General features: G+C 41.0%; 1 protein-coding gene and 1 long non-coding RNA gene across 14 annotated transcripts in view; one reads left to right on the forward strand and one right to left on the reverse strand.

Moving 5' to 3' along the window:
- LOC140633301 (uncharacterized) overlaps positions 1 to 13,014 on the forward strand; it is a 45,715-nt gene extending 32,701 nt beyond the window's left edge. The window contains exon 3 of the long non-coding RNA XR_012030928.1: positions 8,976 to 13,014. This is a non-coding gene — a long non-coding RNA (uncharacterized lncRNA). The remainder of the gene's footprint in view (positions 1 to 8,975) is intronic.
- Positions 1 to 22,608, reverse strand: part of CACNB2 (calcium voltage-gated channel auxiliary subunit beta 2) — a 374,475-nt gene that overhangs the window by 109,983 nt on the left and 241,884 nt on the right. For 10 of the 13 annotated variants that reach the window (XM_072825623.1, XM_072825624.1, XM_072825626.1 and 7 more), the window contains one exon: positions 11,241 to 11,360. In XM_072825623.1, the coding sequence (XP_072681724.1) occupies positions 11,241 to 11,360 (120 nt within the window). Of the gene's footprint in view, positions 1 to 11,240; positions 11,361 to 11,867; positions 12,010 to 12,203; positions 12,743 to 22,608 lie in introns of those variants that run through there. The other 3 variants (XM_072825635.1, XM_072825629.1, XM_072825636.1) reach the window with 3 other exon arrangements.

A 22,608-nucleotide genomic window follows, 5' to 3' on the forward strand; every position in this document is an offset into this window, starting at 1 on the left:
AAAAAAAAAAAAAAAAAAAGCAGAGGTGGTGTTACTTTTAAAATTGTTGTAACAGTTGTCTTTTTTTTTGGTGGGGGTTCTATTATTAAAGAAAAAAATGTGCTAATCCTTTAATCCCTCCAGAACATTAAACAAAGAGGCAACATTAGTGCACTCTCAGGTTTACATCTTTCTCACTGATTAGGTGAAAGAAAGTAAGAGAATCCTACCAAAAGCCTAGGTCCTTGTCCTCATTCTGCCACTTAAGAGTTCAATGACCTTGGGCAAGAGCTTTCTATATCCACATCGATTTCCTCATTCATAAAATGGGTAACTCTATCTGCCTTCGCTTCCACACTCAGTAGTGGCAAAGGACCAAGCAAAGTAAAATATACTGGAAAGCTCCACAACGAGACAGTATACAACGAGCTTTAATTACTACTTGCTGATAGAATAGCTTAACAAGATTAAAAAACAAACAAACACACAGCACTATTCACAATAGCCAAGAGACAGAAGCAGCCCAAATGTCTATTGACAGATGAAGGGATAAAGAAAATATGGCATATCTATACAATGGGATGCCATACAGTCTTTAAAAAAAAAAAAAAAGGAAATTCTCTCATATACTACCACATGGATGAACCTTGAGGACATCATGCTGAATCCTCAAAATAAGCCAGTCACAAAAGGACAACTATTGTAGAATTCCATTTATATGAGGTACCTAGAGTAGTCCAAGTCATGGAAACAGAGTAAAATGGTGGTTGTCAAGGGCTGGGGGGAGGGAGAATAAGGAACTGTTGTCCACGAGGTACAGAAGTGTTTTGCAAGATGAAAAAGTTCTAGAGATCTGTTACGCAACAATGTGAACATAGCTAACTCTACTGAACACTTCAAAATGGTTAAGAAGTTTAAAAAAGATACTTTAGTGTGGTTAGTTCAAGGTAAATTGGAATTAAGTAGGATGTAAACAAAATTAAACCAAAATAACAGCTTTTGTTAGATTCCTCCATTAGCAATCAATCTTGCTAACCTTAGAAATGCATGCTGCAGGTTAACCAAGGCTCTGTCCCCAAAGACACATCCACATAATGGGGTATCTATCATCCCAAATGCCCTCCTCTGGGTCTTCCAGCACTAAAATTCACCTGCTCACCACCCTCACAGCACTTGACTCACACTGCTGTTAGTTTAACATATAACCATATAACACAAGGCAGGCAGTGACACATGTCTGGTATCATCATTAGACCATGGGTTTCTTTAAGATTTTATTTATTTATTTATTCATGAGAGAAAGAGAGAGGCAGAGACACAGGCAGAGGGAGACATAGGCTCCCTATAGGGACTCGATCCCAGGACCCGGGATCATGACCTGAGCCAAGGCAGATGCTCAACCACTGAGCCAACAAGGTGCCCCAGACCATGGGTTTCTTGAGGGAAAAACCACATCTAACACATCTCTGATTTCCCTTCTAGCTCCTAACTCAATAGCATAATCACTTATCTAATGTTCACTAACTGAAAAAATTGTTTCACAGTTTCTATCATCTTTCATTTTGCTGTTGGAGCAAAACTCGAGAAAGAGAGGACAACTTTAAGCAGTGCATAAAGGTCTTTGCATTGTTCTGCATTCAAATCGGATAAAGAAAAAGAAGAATCATGTATTTATAGCTGTGTTTATAATGATACAACAAAGATGTTCAGTTACAGCTCTCTAAGAAAAAAAAAAGCTTGAGCTGCAAAGTTTATAATAATCCTTCCCAATCCATTTATGGCTTTGAAATAGCCAGAAGTCTGTATTATGTTCACAGTCCTTATAAGGGTTCTTGCACAAGAGTGCAATTTTAAACATGGGCAAACTTCAGCCCTCTAGAACTTCCATGAAAAAAACCTGTAAATCCACTGTGAGAGTGCTGAATTAGAGTATCAGGCTCTCTTGATTTTTTTTTTTTTTAAGATTTTATTTATCCACTCATGAGAGACACAGAGAGATAGAGAAGGAGAGAGAGAGAGGCAGAGACACAGGCAGAGGGAGAAGCAGGCTCTGTGCAGGGAGCCCGATGTGGGACTTGATCCTGGGTTTCCAGGATCAGGCCCTGGGCTGAAGGCGGCGCTAGACCGCTGAGCCACCTGGGCTGCCCTCAGGCTCTCTTTAAAACGTGTAACTCTTACCCATACCCATAGGTAGATCGCCAAGATAAATATAACCATAAAGAAATACAGACCAATATGTAATTTTATTCCTAAAACAGGTGTCACTCAGAAGAGAAGACATGAAAAGAGCAAGAAGGCATGTTAACCCGCTCTTGATAATGAAGGCAGGGATCTGTACCAGTGAGATGACCCACAGACAACACCTTCAGTCTCAAGGGGCTCAAAGTCTAGTTCAGGAGATAGGACGTGGGCGTCAGTCATGGGGACGGATGGGACACCATGTGGCCTGATGCAGTGAGCTGCTGTAAAGATCAAGTGATGGAGGAAATGCCCATCACTCCCCATTCAGGGCTTCCGTAGCCGCTGGGCCTGCAGATCGGCCACACAGCACTCACCACCCAGTTAGAAACGAGTAACCGAGTAACTTGAACATGACAGTCACCATGCACAACTAAAGAGAGATGCAAAGAATGGTTTTATAACTTCTAATACAGACTCCCCACTGGCCACTGAGCTTGATGGCAGGAGCCAGGTGTTCCAGTTGCCTGTGCCCATCCCAGTCCCAACTGGGAACCCTGGGCCAGACATGTATGGTCCATGCAATTAGCCCTGGAACTCCACTTAAGCTTCGCACATAACTTACCAAAAGGTCAAGCAGCCAGCCCACGGCAGGGCCAGGCTCCCAATCCAGGTTTCCCTGAGCTGGGAGGCTGTGACAGAGACCACAAGACCCACAGTACCTAAAATATATCCCTATCTGACCCTTGACCCCCCCCCCCCAAAAAAAAAAACAAAAAACTTGCCAACCCTTGGACAACCCCCTGGCTCAAACTCAGGAGGATGAAGTCAACATTGGCAGAAGTTGGAAAATGCAGAAAAGAGAGGATTTGAAAGAAAAAATGGGGAGTTCAATTTTAAATGGGGGTGGGGGGGTAGGCACTACTCACTGGGAATGACAAAGAGGAGACGTGACATTCTGGACACTAGGGAACGAGGCTGGGGCAGAGCCACAGATGGAAAGTGGAAGTCCTGGTGAATGAAAGACAGAGAGGGGCAAGATAGCTGTGGTTTAAAAATTGTCGTGGAGGGGCACCTGGGGGGCCAAGGGGTTAAGCAGCTGACTCTTGAATTCGGCTCAGGTTGTGATCTCGGGGTCCTGGGATCGAGCCCTGAGTGGGGCTCTGTGGTCAGCAGGGAGTCTGCTTCAGGATTCTCTCCCTTCCCCCACGTACACACTCTCTCTTTAAAATAAATAAAGAAATCTTAAAAAATAAAAATAGGGCACCTGGATAGCTCAGTGGTTGACCGTCTGCCTTTGGCTCAGGGCGTGATCCCGGGGCCCTGGGATTGAGTCCCTGCGAGGGGCCTGCTTCTCTCTCTGTCTCTCTCATGAATAAATAAATAAATAAAATCTTAAAAAAAAAAAAAAAGTCACTGGAGATCTTCCATAACGATCAGTAGAGACAGAGACAGGAGTTTCAGAGAGGTAGGGAAGAAATGGAAGCAGGGGCATGAAACCTGGTGTGATCCAGGTTGGCATTTACAGGAAGAGAAAGATGGGATGGGAGGGCAGACAGGTGTTTGTTTTAAAAGGCAAGGAGGCATTTCTTTTTCCAAAAAGGGAAGGGAGAAAAAAGATGGCCGACTCAGCAGAAAAAGGCTGCAGCCATTTTCCAGGTGAGTCCAGGTCCTGGGTAGTCCCCTCTCAAACAGACTGACTCCAGGCTTAGCCACATGGCCTGCTGTCACCAAGGGGGTCTTGGCAAACATGACACAAAGAGATCCCCCACTGAGGCTCATTCTCTCCCAGTGGGCTTGTAGTCCTGAGACCAGCATGACAATGAGCCAACCAGCCTGCTGAGGGATGAAAGACCACCTAGAAGAGGAGAGGGGGGCCCCCCCCCGCCCCCCCCGCCCCCCCCGCCCCCCCCCCGCCCCCAAGCTTACAGCTGCTAACCCGCACACTTGCAGGTAGCCATCCTAGATCACCTGGTCACCAGCCAACTTGCCAACTGGCCAGTGATACACAGAAGAGATTTGGGACCTACAGGAAAACGGTGGGGACTTTAGGCTGACGAGAGCAGTTTGTTCCATGGCAAAAGCTAACTGAGAACAAAGGAAGATTTTTCTGACATTAAAGGCAGTCCAGGAACCAATCCAATGCTGTGGATACTTCAGAGTCATAAATGCTCAAAAGTATTTCAGAAGGCTCTGAAGACATCTAGCTTTGCATTTTCCTTTTCTACCTTTCCAAGTGCCTTATCATGAGCTATGATACCGCAATAATTGTCATTATTGTTATTATTGTCACTTACCCCTTGAGATGAGCAGGATTACAGCACAAATGTACACGGCTGTACTTACCTACCCAGTCACATCCTCGAGTTAACATGGAAGCCTAACAGTTTCAGGGGGCTTGCACACACTTTTTCATTTCTTACAAGTAGGAAAAAAGGCAATCAAAGCTAATGTGTATTTAAATTAACCCAGGCTGCCGGAGATTAGACATACTTAGCCAGTTTTCTAGCTCTATTTGGAAGGTAATTGCTATAAGCAAAGGAGAGTTGACAATTTTTCAATGCAAAAAATTAAAAGACAGCCTTGAGATCAATGATGGGGAATTAATTTTACCCTGAAATATTGTCCTAAGAATGTCTACCATATTTGTGTTTTCTATGATGAGCTCTCTTGCTGGATTTTCACCGATAAAACACAGTTTTTTCCTATGAATAGCTTTCTAGTTTAATACCTGTCACATGTTTTCTGGATTCTCTCCAATAATCTATCTTGTAGGTTTAAGAAAGTATGCAATATAGGCATATACATATACTTCACTCCTATCTCCCACAGAATTTACTCAGACACATTTTTAAAAACATGTTTAACATTTTTGGAATTAAAAGGTCATCTTCAGATTGAAGGTGAATACACATCGTCCTGTTTCTTCTTTCTTCTGAAAAGGCTGGTTCAGGGAATATCTCTAATTCGGTCAGATTCTCCCAAAGCCTATGGCTTTCATGGCTAAGACAATAGGAGAGAATTTTTTTTCTTTTATACAATATGTTTACTGATGAATATGGGGGAATAAAACATGGTCAACTGAACATATGCTTCTTCCTAAAAATATATTTTTTTGAGAAAGTATAAACCCACAGATAAAAAGAACAGGAAATGAGAGGAGAGTTGACAAAAATGTAGATGATAGAAGATGACAGTGGCACTTAACAGAGTAGAAAGTGAGAATATAAAGTACCAAGAGGCTGGAGATTCCTGTCTGGGTACACAGACCAAACAAAAGGAAAGACATGCTTCGTACCCCTGCCGTCCATCTATAAAAGACCAGAGGCCAAGAAGCTTTGCCATTGCGCTTAGAGCTTCCAGTGGGCTTTACAATGTCTTTCTCTTAATTATATATAGACAGTCAAAAAGCACATCTTTGAAGAAAGTCTCCAGGATGCAAAAATAATTCCATATTTTAGAAGTTTGAAGAGTGACAGTACGGACAAATTAAAATGAATAGCTCATGGCTTAGATGTAAGTGAAAATATTACAGCCATGGAATAACAGGAAACTATAAAAGTAGAGATGAAAAGAAAGCTCTTGGGAGGCAGAGATTTTCAAATATAAAAATTTCAATAGAAGAGTTTGGACGGAAGTGGAAAAGACTCAGTTAAACAAAGAAAGATTTCTTTCTTCTCAGAAAGAAATCGGAAGCTCTAATCAAATATCTGACAAACTAGAGACCCAGAAAGAGGAATATACAGTGGGGAAAATTATCAAAATAAAAATCGGTCATTTTCTAGAACAGAAATGACTGGCCCTTCATAATAATGTTCATATGAGAAGCTGGGCACAATAAATGAGAGCCTCGCCAAGGCAAAATTTCCAAATACCAAATGCAGAGCAGTCCTAGATATATTGCAGAAAATTAAAAAATACAAAACCCAAATGACACTGGTGAGCATATCAACAGTGCTGGATTGCAAAAACAACAAAATAATATCTTTAAAATGTCAAAGAAGAATATTCATCATACCTGAATATTATACCTAGCCAAACTATTAATTAAATGTGAAGCTAGAATAAAGACATTTTCAAGTTGGCAAGATCTCAAAAAAGTAACTTCCTCTGGAAGGTTCCATGTTTTCTTACTGCCAAGCACTTCCTTATGTTGGCATTAGCTTACATTACTTATTAGGCCTCTTGCCACTTTCTATTTATAGGCTAAACTCCACCTCCATTCTGTAAGGACTTTCTGTTCCTACCAGCAGGGTGCAGTCTTCCCACCCTGATGCTCCTGAGTCCCATATGGTACTTCTACTCTACCTATCATCATGATTTAAGGCCAAGACTTTTCTTCCAAAACTAACAATAGACGCTTTCTGCAGGCTGCCTATTTCTTCTTTATGGCTCTGGTCTTGTAGCCCATGTACTCACCACTGTGCCTGATACATTTTCTTTAATAAGCAGACATTCACTGAGGAGAGAACAGTCAATTTAAAATTTCATATCAATCCATTCTACTAAGAATACTGCATTGAGCCTACTTCATGTCTGTTCCAAATCCCTTCCTCATCCGGACTTTCTAACTCAGAGTCTCTCTGCATACTGAGCAGAAGGGATCAGTTCTGGAGAAGAAGAGCAAAGAGGAAAAAAGTTATTCTTTCAATTAAAAAAAGAATGGTCAGATGACCCAGCAATTTCACTCCTAGATATATACGTACGAGAAATGAAAACATATGTTCATGCAAAAACTTGTACTCGAATGTTCCTAACAGCATTATTCACAGTGCTAAAAGTGGAAACCACCCAGATGTCCACCGAATGATAATGGATAAATAAAATGCGATATATACATACAATGGAATATTATTGGGCAATAAAAACGATACTGGCATATGCTGCAGCACGACGAGATGAACACTCATCACTGAGTGAAGGTAGCCAGTTGCAACAGACCACCTACTGCATGATTCCATTTATATGCAATACCCGGAGCAGATAGATCTAGAGACAGAAGGTTGGAGAGTGGTTGCCTAGGACTGAGGGAGTTTGGGAAAAAAGAGGAGTGAGTGCTAACTTGGAACATGGGATTTCTTTCTTTTTTTTTTTTTTAATTTTTATTTATTTATGATAGTCACACAGAGAGAGGGAGAGAGAGGCAGAGACACAGGCAGAGGGAGAAGCAGGCTCCATGCACCGGGAGCCCGACGTGGGATTCGATCCCGGGTCTCCAGGATCGTGCCCTGGGCCAAAGGCAGGCGCCAAACCGCTGCGCCACCCAGGGATCCCGGAACATGGGATTTCTTTAAGGGGCAATGAAAATATTCTAAAATCGATTGTAACGACGGTTGCGCACCTTTGTGAATATGCCCAACACCACCACATAATATACTTTCAATGAGTGAATTATACCTCAATAAACTGTCTTTTAAAAATGATCAATATGGGAAAAAATTAAATCCATGTATTACTTATCTTGAAGGCAAAAAAATAAATTCAAAGAGCATCACCTTAAGTAAGGCAAGATTTGCAAAGCATGGCTAAACTGAAAAGGAACAAAACATGCATTTAGGATGAAAACACCAAGTCAAAAGGAAAAAAAAAAAAGGGTCATGTCAGCTGATTTTTCTTTGCCTGAAAATTAATACATAATTTGCTCACTGCAGAGTTTACTAGTTTAAGAGAAACCATAACAAAGTGCAAATGAAAAGTACTGGCTTTTACTAGAAGCACAGAGTGCCTGGATATAGAACCTTTTGTAGGTCACTTAATTTAAAAAGGCAGCGTCTCTAGTTTCACTACTTCCCAATCACTTTATTTCACAGACCTGTTCTTAAGGGCAATTAATGGGTAATGTAGTTCATATGTAAAGAGGGCCAGGATCTGAAAGTACTGCTGAGGTTTATTCCAGGCATTCGCACAGTGATCTTACTGCATGTGATCTGTGGGGGCAGTGAGATACAGCACCCACTGAGAAAGCCTTCCTGTTGGAGGGATGCTATCTATGATGGTTACAACAGAAATGTGGAAAACTTTTGATTCTTCCAAAATGGACGTGCTAAATGTTTTAAACTATCTAAAATTAAACGATGAATTCATATATTTTTAAACTTTAAAAGCTTCATTTTAAAATAGGGCCGACAAAGTCATACTGACATAAAGCCATGGTGGATGGGGAAGAGATAAAATAAGCTAATGAGGGGCACCTGGCTGGCTCAGTTGGAAGAGCACGCTGACTCTTGATCTCAGGGTCATGAGTTCAAGCCCCAAGCTGGGGTTTATTCAAGAATAAAATCTTAAAAAAAAAAAAAAAAAAAAAAGACATCTCTAATTCTCCTTTTGCGTTCCTTCTCCGGGAGTCCTGGAATTAATAAACCAGACCTACCAAGCCATGATTTTCACATATAGTACACTTAAATCCTAGTCCTTCCATGGTCTTTCAGAATATATTCAAATTCTCACTTATCCTAATGTAACTCATTTGAATACATCAAGGGTTTAAGATACGAACCTAACGGGCGCCTGGGTGGTGTAGTTGTTAAGCATCTGACTCCTGGTTTCAGCCTAGGTTGTGATCTCAGGGTCATGAGATGGAACCCTGTGTCGGGCTCCTCTCTGAGCCGTGGAGTTGGCTTGAGATTCTCTCTCCCTCACCCTCCACCTCTCCTGCTTGTGCTCTGTTTCTCATATAAATAAATAAATCTTTAAAACAAAAAAAAAGATATCAACCTAATTTTAAGGGGAAAAAATGGATATAAAAAACATTTTCATTAAACAGAGGAAACAGTTCTTTGATTGTTTTAAATTCTCTTCATTTTTCTCTTCTCTTCTAGGTTATTTGTAATGATAAACTTTTCAGTCTGTGTGAAAGGAACATGAACCTGGCTCGATTTGGGATCAACATTTTGGTCCACGCTGGTTAAAAGATATTCAAAATTTCTATGCAGCTATGTCACTTCTGAGGACTTACAACACTGAGTTATGGACAAAATCTTCCCGTTGGATAACTAAAGATTCTGAAAACCAAACCTATAAGGCAGTGGGTTTGTATGACGATGTGATATGAATCTGAGAAACTGGTTAATTTTGGCATGTGAAAAAAATCACATGAATAAATGAGTGCAAATAAAACACTCTTATTTCTGGAACACAGACTGTTATTTCTTTTTTTCCAGACTCTTCTTTGCACCCCGGAGCAAAATATAGAAGAATTTAGATTCTCGATCTCAACATATATTAGCTACGCTGCAAACTTGTGGCAATGAACTCTACTAGTCATACATCCGTTGTTCAATCTCCTCCATTACTTAATTATATATATATATATATATAATTTTATTGTGTAAGAACATTTACCAAGAGATCTACCCTTTTAACATATTAAGTGCAAAGTACAGTACTATTAACTCTAGGCCACGATGTCACAGGACAGATTTCTAGAATTTATTCATCTTGCATAACCGCAACTTTATATCTGTTGATTAGCAACTCCCCATTTCCTCCTCCTCCCAGCCCCTGGCAACCACCATTCCTCTCTGCTTCTAGGAGTTTGACTGCTTCCGATGCCTCATATAAGTGGAATCACACGGGATTCATCCCTCTCTGGTTGGCTTACTTCACTTAGCACAATGTCCTCCAGCTTCCTCCATAGCGTCTCATCATAATGTTTTAAATGGCGAAGCTGGTAAAGCAGATTAGTTGATGGCAATCAGACCACACCTTGCTTTATCAGCACCCTGTTCCCGCTGTTTATGACTTGTCTTGCAGTCAAGACTGTGTCAGATCTGGAAATGATTTCTCTGCCAGCTGAGGTGAGAACACTGTTTTGATGTATGGAAAGACTGCTTTTTAAAAGTCAAGGCCTCCTGGCAGTTCCTCTGTAAACTACTATGGCAGCTGTGCTAGAGGCCATGAATATTACATAAGGGCTGTCCATGCATTCAAGCCAGACTCTCCAAGCCACAATTCCCATAGCAACACACAGAGATTTTACTCATCTCAGAGATGAAGCAGCCAGCAAAAGTGCCTAATGCCACCCGATTTTTTTTTTAGCAAGATCAACACAGTACTTATTCTTTTTCCAAAGCAATAATTTGTTCAAAAGAAAACCAACGACCGTGTGAAATGTGCTCATTTCAAAGTTACCCAGTATCACACAAACCAAGGTACTGTAACCCTGAACAACAATCTATGCTTTTAGAAATAGCTGCCATCTGAATGGCTGCATGGGAAAAAGAATTTGAACCTTCACAATCAGTGAAATGAACCACCGTCTTGGCTAAATATTGCTAACTTCGAGATTTTATATCTGATTTCCAGTCCCCTTTCCATATATACACACTTTATTATAGGATGGAAAAGAACATGTTCCAAGGGAAGAAACCTTTTTTTTTTAAGATTTTATTTATCTATTCATGATAGACATGGGGGGCAGGGGCAGAGACACAGGCAGAGGGAGAAGCAGGCTCTATGCAGGCAGTCCAATGTGGGACTTGATTCCCCGGTCTCCAGGATCACACCCTGGGCCAAAGGCAGGTGCCAAACCGCTGAGCCACCCAGGGATCCCCAGGGAGGAACATTCTTAACTAATAAAATCCTTTACTGCTTAATTTTTTTTTTTTTTTACTGCTTAATTTTTGAGGAGCATAACGCAATCCATTTTTTTTTTAACAGAAGAAAATACTACTACACAACACCTATGGAGTAAAATTTGGGGGAATGATTGCTCAAGCCTAAGAAAACACACATTACCTTGAAGAAAGTTGTTTTTCTAAACAGAGAAATGGTTTACTGGAAGCAGGTTCTTCCTCTTTGTATATTTGGGGATCCTTTTTTGGGTGTCTACACTGTCCACCCACAGAAACGAGCTGGTTGGATTATAAAACAACCTAAGAGCCAAGACCACTCTAATATATCACACTTCCTTTTTCTATCAAGGAAATCAAATGCACTCCATTTCTTGTAGTTCTTTAAAAATCAGACAATGAAATACTGTAAGAGACCAAACATACGCTTTAAAAGAAACTTCCACAGGTGGCCCTTCACAGACCCAGCAGAATTGGCAATGAAAGAGCTTGGCAGGGGAGAAATGGTTTTACCTTTGCCTTTTCCAACTGGGCCTGGGCCTGTCGCTCTGCTTCTCTGCGCACTGCCTCCCGATCTTCCTCCAAAGAAACATCTGAATCGGATGGACGGCTGGTGTAGGAGTCTGCCGAACCCTGGAGAGAAAAATTTGCATTTTAAAACAGATTCCATCTATGAGGTTTGCCTTGGAAAAGTCTCATTGACACCGCAGTTAGCTTCCTGGATTATGCTATAAATTCCTGAAAAGAGGAGAAAATAATCCATCTTGCGGCAGGCCATCTAGAAAAACCCTGCTCTCGTTTGCAGACCCTTCCCTAGCATAGTGGTGCCTACCGAGTTACCATTCCTTCCTCAGCCTTAGGTTCGGATTACCATCCTTTCTGGAAGCCAGAACAAGTTCCCCTGGCATTAGAGCAGCTCGGTGGTGCAGTGCCCGGCTTGAAGGGCACAGGGGGGTTTCAAGGATGACTTCAAGAACAGACTACCTGCCACGGCCCGTATTTACAACTGCAGAGAAGATACGTCTAATAAAAAAAAAATCAATCAATTAATTAATTAAACCCAGAAAAGAACATCTAACGAGTTCTCAACTTGAATCCTCCACCACGACTCCCGTTTTAACCCTCAGCATCCTTCGGTACCTTGCCATTCACCTGCTTCCTTCACCGACAAGACTGGAAGGGAACAGCAGCCAGCATCCCTCCATCCTTAAGCCACACATTTTTGTCAATGGCTTTCGGCAGCCGTTTCATCAGAGCTGTCTCAAGAAAACACCTGCCCGGGATAGCGTGTCTGGCGATAAATCACAACATAGGAAAAGGAGCTCGGAAAATCCTAGGACTCTCCCCGGCTCCCCCTCTCTCGCAATCAGGATCCTATTACTAAATCACAGGAGCCCCTTGGCAGCACTCACTGCAACGAGGAGCAGGAGCAACGGCAGTACAGAGTCTCCCCTGGACCAAAGCCCCTGAGCTTACACAGATATCCGAATTCTTCAGCCTTCCTCCCTTGGCTCTTTTCAGAAGCCGGATCCAGGTGGCCTTCATTAGCCAGACCGCGCCTTTCTCATCCGCAGCTGCAGCCCCGGGCACAGATCCTCAGTGCGCGCTGAGCCCTGGAGCGCCCCGGCTCCTTTCCTATCCATGCTCCGGGCAAGCCCCTCGTCTCGGTCCCTTCCTGCCTCCGGGGCTTTCACTCCCTACCCCGGAGGACTTCCAATCCACGGAGGTTCTTAGTTTCCCATCCCAGGGAGGGGGGAGTGGAAAACAGACACTCGGATGCCTTCTATATTGCTTTAAAAATAAGGAACACTTCAAGTGCATCCAAAGACAGGCAGCAAGTCGTTCTAAACTTGATGCATCTTATTACTCTGAAGAGTCTCCTCTCTGCTCTTGGATTGTGACAGGAAATTAGTTGTAAGAGACCCTTTTTTAAAAAAACCTAGTGCAAAACGTATGCAGTGACATTTGCAAGTGCAAAGTTCAAGCCTTATCTTCGGAGATCTGGAGGGGGAGGGCGGAGGACGCACTCACTGCACTGGGCATGCTCCCTCTGTAGCCTTTTTACGCAGATGCCTACATCACACTGTTAATCTATGTCAAATTGCCATTTTGCATCCGAAGTGTAAACAGCTGGAAAGGGCTTTTCGGTTATATAGTAACAGGCGCATGGTAGGTTTGTCATGTTTCGGTTTCGGTCGAAACAGTCTCTCAAAGACAAAGCATGCAGTCTTTTCATTTAATGATCCCTTTCCATTAGTCCTGCTGCAGGGAGCGTATCCTATGCCAGGAGGCAATTCAAAGATAAGCAATATTACGCACACGGCATTGGACGGTAGGAATCCATGAGTGAGTGATGCTCATCAGTCGAAGCATCAACCTGCTCTTGACTGCTTGTGACTTCCCTAACAAGATGCAGGAGACAGAGCTGCCCATTTAATTAGGACACGAAAGTAATCACAGCTCTAAGCCACGAGTTTAACCGAGCTCAAAATGACTTTGAACTGCTTCTCCAACTGAGAAACCACCGTTTGAAAGAAAGTCCTTAGAATAAATAACAGTGTGAATGGTCAGGACCACAATTATGAAGAGATTGCAAAGCTTGGTTGATTTATTATTAGCTCGAGTTAAGAGTTTACAGAATAATTTAGTCCAAGTAAATAAAGTGACTGAAACTTGGGATGATACTTATTCATTTTTGCTACTAATGGGCTTACGTTTTTAAAGTTTTCTGAAGAAATGCACACTCCTAGATTTCTTACAGTAAACATGAAATTCCATCACCGCATTCCTAACTACAGCTTTGTTTGCGTGGGGGGGCGGGGGGGGGGTTATTTTGTCAAGTCTCATGCAAACGAAAGAGGTTTTTAAGAAAATCTTTGTAATTACTTCTCCCTTCCTTCATTCCTCCTCCCTCCCCCAATTCCTTTCATCTGGGGACTAAAACCAATCTTCATTATGTAAATGTTAGAAAATACAGTAGAATAGGGGCTTTAGAATAACAGTTACTGATTGAATGCACCTTAATTGTGGTATCGTAAATCAATAAACAAGTTATATTCTTAGGACGTGAATGTAAAACGCATGGGAGATAGAAAGTGCATTGCAATTTTTTATTCCAATAAAATTCACAAGGGACACTGGCATTCTTCTCCATCAACACACATGCTAGGGGATTCCTAATTTCTTCCCAGTGGGGTTTCTCATAGCGAGAGTAGCACAGTAGAGAATTACCCGGAAGAACAACTTTATTCCACAAAGGGCCTCAGGCCCTAGTGTCACAAGTGTAGGCATTTAAAACCCAATCATCTGGCAAAAGGTTCTGTTCACATTTCAGTGAGGATACAGAGTTTCTGTCATTAAGAACCCCTCTGCCCCTGGGAATCCCTGGGTGGCTCAGTGGTTTAGTGCCTGCCTTTGGCCCAGGATGTGATCCTGGAAACCTGGGAGCGAGTCCCTGCATGGAGCCTGCTTCTCCCTCTGCCTCTCTCTCTCATAAATAAATAAATAAAATCTTAAAAAAATATATATCCTTTAAGAACCCCTCCCTCCCATAAGAAGAGCCTAACATACACATAATTGTGCGCTATCCCTTTTTCTTTTGAACAAAATAAGATTTAAAAAGTCCTTTGCTGGGGCACCTGGGTGGCTCAGTGGTTGAGCGTCTGCCTTTGGCTGGGTGGTGATCCTGGGGTCCTGGGATAGAGTCCCACATCAGGCTCCCCATAGGGAGCCTGCTTCTCCCTCTGCCTGTGCCTCTCATGAATAAATAAATAAAATCCTTAAAAAAAACATAAAAAAATCATTTGTTAATAATCAGATGTAGCTTTTAATTGCACAGTCGTGTTGAGACCTCTTTCTAGGTTTAAATAATAAAGCATTAAAAAAAAAACACCCCAAACTCTACAGTGACTTTTGGCAAAGATCTTCTTAATATTTGCAACAACATATTAATTTCTGGCTTTTTTTTACAATATGAGATATGACTCCCAACTGAGGTTAAATGTTGCTTATAGTAGGTGCCACTTACTTTCAACATTCTTTGTATCTGTAATAATAATAGTAAAATGGCAAAATATTTTCCTTATGGAACTTACATGAACCCATTGCACAGAGACACACAAATAACCATCACTTTAAATTTTCCCACCCGAAAGATAACCACTATTAAAAAGCAGCATGTTTCGACCTCCAGAATTCCTGCATTTTTGAAAGTCACCCTCCCAACATGTGCATTACAATTAATCTGCTTCCTTCTGGGAGTGTGTGGATTTATGCAGTTAGAAGTAATGTATCTAATTAAGCCTTTGCCTTTGGTACCATATGGACTTTCTGGGTCATTCTGCCTCAAGTAGCCTTCACTCAGGAACAGCTGGCAGTCAGTTCCATAACTCCAGAATAGGTTCATTACAAGATGTACCCTTGATCTCTTGGGTTGCTACCATGTGATTAGCTAGTCTTTTGTAGTTTTGTCCTTGTGGGTACCTCACAGGTTCAGCTACAAATATTTCCTTTTCTGCATCATAATATATCTCATTCCTCATTGTACAGTTCCACAATGTAACTTGCAATCTGATGTTTACCAAAACTCATCCAGGATCATTCACTTTTTTTACTCAGAACTCTTATTCCAAACATCTGTGCTTTGCTTATAGGAAAATAAGTCAATTGGATTAACTCGTGCTTTTAAAAAAATTTATTATTATTTTTTTAAGAGATGGACAGAGAGCAAGAGAGGATGGTGGGAAGGGGCAAATAATTTTTTTTTTTAAGATTTTATTCATTTATTCTTGAGAGACACACACAGAGAGGCAGAGACACAGGCAGAGGGAGAAGCAGGCTCCCTGCAGGGAGCCCAAAGCGGAACTTGATCCCAGGACCCTGGGATCATACCCTAAACTGAAGGCAGATGCTCAACCACTGAGCCACCCGGTGTCCCAAGAGAGAGAAAATCTTGAGCAGACTCAATGCCCAGCATGGAGCACAATGCAGGGCTCGATCTCAAAACCATGAGATCATGATCTGAGCTAAAACCAAGAATCCAGGGATGCCTGGGTGGGTCAGCCGTTTTGTGTCTACCTTTGGCTCAGGGCGTGATCCCGGGATCTGGAATCGAGTCCTGCATTGGGCTCCTTGCAGGGAGCCTGCTTCTCCTTCTGCCTGTGTCTCTGCCTCTCTCTCTTTGTATGTGTCTCTCATGAATAAATAAAATCCTAAAAATCAAATCAAATCAAATCAAGAATTGGACTGAGCCACCCAGCCGCCCCTAACTCATGCTCTTTATCTACTCTTCAGTGTTTGTTTGTCTTTTTCCAATTTATGCCAAATATTTGCATAAAAATTTCACCCTTTTTCTAGAACACATTTGTTTATATTTATAAAGTTTGCTTTTTTGATGCTGTACTCTACCATTTCAATCATATATATTTCCAGCATCATTTTTCTTGAGTGTTCTTGTTCTTGTATTTTCTCTTTTAAAGCCAAAAGGGTAAGAGTCATAAGCTTATTCAGGAGTGGCATCTTAGATCCCAAAGTGGTCATCTATTTCTGTAGGAAATCTTCATATGAAGACTACCCCAATGTTCTTGGGCAAAATCAGTTTCTCACAGTATCCCAAGGCTACCCTGTTTCTAGATAAATCTATGTTCCATCCAAAACCCTCAAGACTTCAAATGACCCTCCTCATGTATGCTAAGCCAATGGCAAGTTTGATTTCAGTGGTTTCCTCCTGACCTGCCATGGGATAGACAGACATCCCGCTGCCATACTCCCCAGGCCTGCACTTTTAGAAAAAAACAAAATGGTCCAGACTTCTGAGGCCAAGGACCAATGGAAAAGAGTTTTACCTTGTACTGTCTGCTTGTATTAGTGGGTAGAGATAATTCTTTCATTTCTCATATTATCACCTTTTTTCACAGTTCAGAAACATGATTTTTTTTTTTTTTTTTTTTAATGTGAAGAGGTCTGGGCAGCCTTCGTGGCTCAGCGGTTTAGCGCCACCTTCAGCCCAAGGCCTGATCCTGGAGACCTGGGATCGAGTCCCATGTTGGGCTCCCTGCATGGAGCCTGCTTCTCCCTCTGCCTGTGTCTCTGCCTCTCTCTCTCTGTGTGTCTCTCATAAATAAATAAAATCTTAAAAAAAAAAAATATGAAGAGGTCTGGATCTCTAAGAAAATGAATTACTGACCCCTACATTGTTGAGGTTACAACAAAACCATACACTGTTTACTAACAATGACAATCCCTGACTCAAAAAATTTTAAAAAATGATAGAGACTATTGAGATGAAGCACATTTACATGAATACTGTACACTGCAGTTTGCAAATGTCATGCAATTATCATTCATACCCATTCAGTTAATGAAATTCTCAAGTGTGATTGGCCTGCCATTTGGCTTAATGTGAAAATGTTAACCAAGGTGATGGTAATAAATCCATGCAAATTCATCTCTGTGTGGTAACTCTGATGATTATGTAAAAGCTAAAATATTAGCTTCAATTTTCTCAAGAGCACAGGGAAATTTAGAAACTTTGTTAACTACCCTATGTAATGAGGAAAAGACTAAATGTCACCAAAAGCAAAACAAAAACCCAACCACATGCATTTACTGAGTACTTAACGACTTTGCAAAAGAGTATGTGCTCTGACTGTAAGTTAAATGCTGGGAAATAGGACAGTGATAAAGATGAAAGCTAAATCACCATCATGGAACCTGATAATCTAGTTGAAAAGGAGACCAGTTTTTTAAAAAATAATCAGAAAAATAATCACAATGAGAAAACACAAAACACGCTGAGAAATAAAATAATGGTGAGCAGAAGCTATTTTAGTTAGGGTGATGAGACAACACTCTGAGACACTATTTAAGCTAAAATATCCCCCACAAGAGAAAGAAAAAACAAGTTAGCTTTGGGATGTGTTGAGAAAAATGTTAAAGAAGAGGGAATAGCATCTGCTACGGCCTGAGGACAAGGAATACTCAACAGTTTGAGGAAGTGAAAAAGATTAGTGTAGCTAACATGCTCCTTTTTTTCCAGAGTATTTATTTCAGCCTCTCCTTCTTTATTCTCTCCTCTTTCTCGCCCTGTGGGTAGATACACACTCAAGCAAACCTGCAATACAGGATTTTGCGGATCCTTCTCATTTTTGTGGCATCACCTCACAGGAAAAACTCCTTATCTCAGTTTAAGTTTCTAAAGTAGAAGTGGCATTTAAGTTGTCAGTAAATTCTGCATTATGGGGGAAATCATGTCTTCTGAGATTTAAACAGAGTTCTCGGATTTTCTTCCTTCTAAATCCAGCACTATCTCATAAAAGCTAAAGGTAGTCTGTTTTTGAGATTGTGGTATATTACATTAATAGAGCAATTTATTAAGATCAGGCTATGTATATGATTGATGATAATAATAATTGCTAATTTTTCATGAATGCTCTAACACTGTGCTAGGCACTGGGCAGATTCACCAATGTTACATAACGTAATATTTAATCTTTACCTCCATTGTCATTGATGAAATAACTGAGGGACAGAGAAGTTCAGTGACAGCATGGAGGTGACCAAGCTAATAATCAACAGAGGTGGGAGGCGGCTTTTGAATTGAATTCAAATCTGAATTCAAGTTCTAGGCATGCATCAGTTCATAAAAATAAAAGCCAGAACAAACCCCTACCTGCAACTAATGTCTCTGTTGACTGAAAATATCTCTTTTTCTGCCTGCCAGGCACACCTATAGCTATTTCTGATGGTTATAAAATGCCAAGATGACTTCCAGTCTCTTTGCTGTCTTTGCAAAACCTAACCATGTGTGCACACATTATGTCTCTCTCATACACACACACACACACACACACCCTTTACAGAACCTCAAATTTTATCTTCCCAAAAGGCACAATGAAAGTCCAATGAAATAGCTAATTTCTCATTCATTAGCGTAATGCTGTTTTGTGCAAAGAAGGATTCAGAGTTAGCTGCTACCCTGAAAATTTCCTTCCTTCAGAGTATTGCAAAATCGTAAAGCCTTCTTTTCATTACTTATCTACAATTGAAAGTAGATAAGTAGGAGAGGAAAACAATGGGAGTCAAGAAACCGGCTATTTAAATTTCTCTCTTTTCCCTGAAAATGAACATAACTTTGGCAAGCTGGCCCTCAGTAGCCATTTTGGCAGCTAATCTTGCCTGAAGCTGGCTGGAATTCAAGCATCTTCTGAGTGTGTGTTCGATAGGAACAGTTGCTAGTGTTGAGCACTGAAGCTGAAGTTATTAAAAAGTATAAATCAGAGCTATGACTAACTTACCTATCTTTAAGAGTGGTATTTTTCAAAACGAAGAGTAATGTATTAAAACACTGTTAACCACCAAATTATTCCTTAAAGGAAGGGCATGATGGCTGTTTATTTTTTGTAGAAGAACCCCTGTACAAAATTTGCAAACTTTAACGCCATTAAAAAGAACCATTTTGAAAAAGTTAAAATTAAATGGCCAATTTAAAGGTTATTTGAGTTTGGGATTTTAGGCACAGGATAAATAATTTCCCTTCATAATTATGACATTGTGGGGTGGGTGTGTGCTGAGGGAGGTTTTTAGGCCTTTCATATCTACTTACTAACGGTGATAGATGACAAATATGTTTCATGCTATATAATTTCTTACCTAAAACTTTACCTTTCAGCCATGAAAATGGAAGTGAGTAGGCAAGAAGCAGAAAAACTGCAGCCTGGGAGAGTTAACTTTTCTTAAAATATTGCTGAAAATTTTTAAATTAAATGAGGGAAAAGGAGTGAATGAATCAGATGTAGGACATTTTTGGCATGGGAACTCATGGTGAGTATAGATACTGTCAGAAACTCTGCGTGGACCTCACTACCTTCAGTCTTCCCACTGAGTCATTCTAATCAGCACACACACATGCTCTCACTCCTCTCTGCCTAAGAAAACCTTCCCTTGATTCCATTTTTTCTCTGCCAGCTCCCATTCCATTTCTTTGCTCCCCTCTGTAGAAAAAAATGCCCCAAAGATGTTGCCTATACTCCCTTCCATTCTCTTCTAGTTTTCTCTCCCTGCAGGCCACCATCACTGCTGATTAGGGGTCATCAGTGAATACATGGCTAAGTTCAAAGGGCAGTTCTTGGTGTGATTCCTTCTTAACCTATCAGGAGCATTTAGCCTGTTTGTTCAGTATCACTCCCCATCCTTTATTCACTTTCTCAAGATGGTTTCCAGAAACCACTCTCTCTCGGTCTTTTCTCTTACCTATTGGCTGCTCCTTCTAAGTCTCATTTGCTGGTTATGTGCTCTTCCACCCATCTGCTGCAGCCTCCTTCCCACACACAGCCTCCCTCTTTCTGCTCCAAACTCACTCATCACTCAGAGGCACCAGGAAGGCTCTCTCCCTAGATCCCCACACTACCAACTATCAACTCCTTCTAGTCTATATGCAGACCTCACCTTCTCCGTGGAGGTCTTCCATCACCCTCCTAGTTAAAACTGTAATCCCCAGGGACACCTGGGTGGCTCAGCGGTTGAGTGTCTACCTTCACACTCAGGGCGTGATCCCTGGTTTGGGGATCAAGTCCCACACTGGGGTCCTTGAGAGAAGCCTCTTTCTCCCTCTGTCTGTGTCTCTGCCTCTCTCTCTGTGTCTCTCATGAATAAATAAATAAAATCCTAAAAAACAAAAAACCCCGTAATCCCCAGGGCCCTCCAGTATCTCTAGTTCCACTTACCCAGCTCTACTAATTTTTTAAATGGTGCTTTTACCTTCAAACATACAATGTAATTTACTTATTATGTTTATCATTCAAGGTCTAGCTCCCTCCAATAGAATATAACAACCATGAGGGCAGAGATTTTTTTTGTTTCTGTTTCATTCACCCATTTACCCCCGAGTGCCCAGAATAGTACCTGGCACAGCATAGATGCTCTCTAAATATGAATGGATGAATGAATAAGGGTTACCAGACAGAGCTTGTTCTCCCTCACATCTCGTATCTTTTTTTAAGCTTTTATTTATTTATTTATGAGAAACACACACACACACACACACACACAGGCAGAGGCAGAGACACAGGCAGAGGGAGAAGCAAGCTCCATGCAAGGAGCCTGATGTGGGACTTGATTCTAGGATCATGCCCTGGGCTGAAGGCAGGAGCTAAACCTCTGAGCCACCCAGGGATCCCCCTCACATCCCATATCTTGAAGCTCTTCCTTTACAGGGTCCTCCTCAGCATTCTTAAACATTTCTAAATATCGCTAAACATTGCTATGTCTCCTCCTTACAAAAAACAAAAACAAACAAACAAACAAAAAACAAAAACAAAACAAACAAAAAACAGCAATCTGACCCAGGCTGTGAATGACTAATAAATACTTGCTATAGTGAGTAAGAGAATAAAACTAAGACTTCAGCCCGAAGATATACTTGGTGTTTTATCATGACCCACCATAAATACCAACTTCATTAACTTAGTGTAAATGTCAACTATGATCAGTAGATTAAATAAACATGTTCCATAGCAGAGAAGCCACTTAAAATAAGTCATTATAGTTAAAATTTATATTGCAACCTTCTTCCAGCGAATGTAGGAGAGAGTTTATATTTTGAAAATATGATTAAAGCTTATTTTCTATGGAGATCCTTTTCTCATTAATTGTACTTCTTCTTTCCAGGGATTTAAAGTCCCAATCCTAAAACTGCTAACGACCCATTATGTAGCCATAGGCAGGTCATGTAAATATTCCCTCACTCTAATTGCACCCTCTCAAAACGAGTCTAAAAACAAAAACAAAAACAAAAAACTAAACAGTGCTACTAGAAAGGATATTCTTAAAAATTTTCTTACAGATGGTTGGAAAAAAACACTGTAAATATGACATGCTGTATGACTGTTTACTGACTGTTCCTTCTCATGCACTAGCCCTGCCATTCCTGTAGGGATAGAGTTTAAATTCACAGCAGAAAACGTGACAATACATATCATGTCTAGCAAGATGGAGTGTTTAAAAAAATCAAGCCAGCACAGAAGGAAGATATTTCTTCAAGCGATTCTGGGTAATATATTTAAAAGGAATGCAATTGACTAACTGGACTCATATAAAACTTTGGAACATCTTACTTACTGGGCTCTCCACTACTAAATAAAGGTCACATCAAATGATGACATGTCCAGTGGCGAGCTTTCCCTTGAGTGGCTGAACAATCCAACAATAAATCTTGGCTCCTGCCTTCTGGGGTGAACGCTCCCAGGTGGCAATGAACAATCAATCCCTAGACATTATAGGAGAGTCATCATATGTGTCCTCCAGGGAAGCACACAGCTGTCAAGAGGGATATGGCTCCAGTCCTCAAAGATTTTACTCTCTAAAATGTTCTTTGCAGGGGCACCTGGGTGGCTCAGTGGTTGAGTGTCTGCCTTTGGCTCACGTTGAGTGTCTGCCTTTGGCTCACGTTGTGATCCCAGGGTCCTGGGATCGAGTCCCACATCAGGCTCCCCACAAGGAACCTGCTTCTCTCTCTGCCTATATCTCTGCCTCTCTCTCCATGTCTCTCATGAATAAATAAATAAAATCTTTAAAAAAATAAAATGTTCTTTGCATATACAGAAGTTATAGTGACAAGAAAACAGTAAGAGATGAGTAGTTATATGTAGACAAAGGTTAGGAATACAAATTAACAAAAAAATCAACTTGTCACAAGCATCTGGAGAAAGTGTTCAGCCTGCAAAATTAAACACAGTACCATTTCCTCGTTAAATGAGCTCTCTTTGCAAAGTACCAGTTCACAATGTTGTGAGGATACGTTAAAACTGATGCTTCCACATCTTGTTGATAGTTTTTTGACTTTCATTAAACCCTCTGGGAAAGCAATGTTCTTTCTGTTTGTATC

The sequence above is a fragment of the Canis lupus genome, chromosome 5 (genome assembly GCF_048164855.1).
Source record: "Canis lupus baileyi chromosome 5, mCanLup2.hap1, whole genome shotgun sequence".
Classification (NCBI taxonomy): domain Eukaryota; kingdom Metazoa; phylum Chordata; class Mammalia; order Carnivora; family Canidae; genus Canis; species Canis lupus.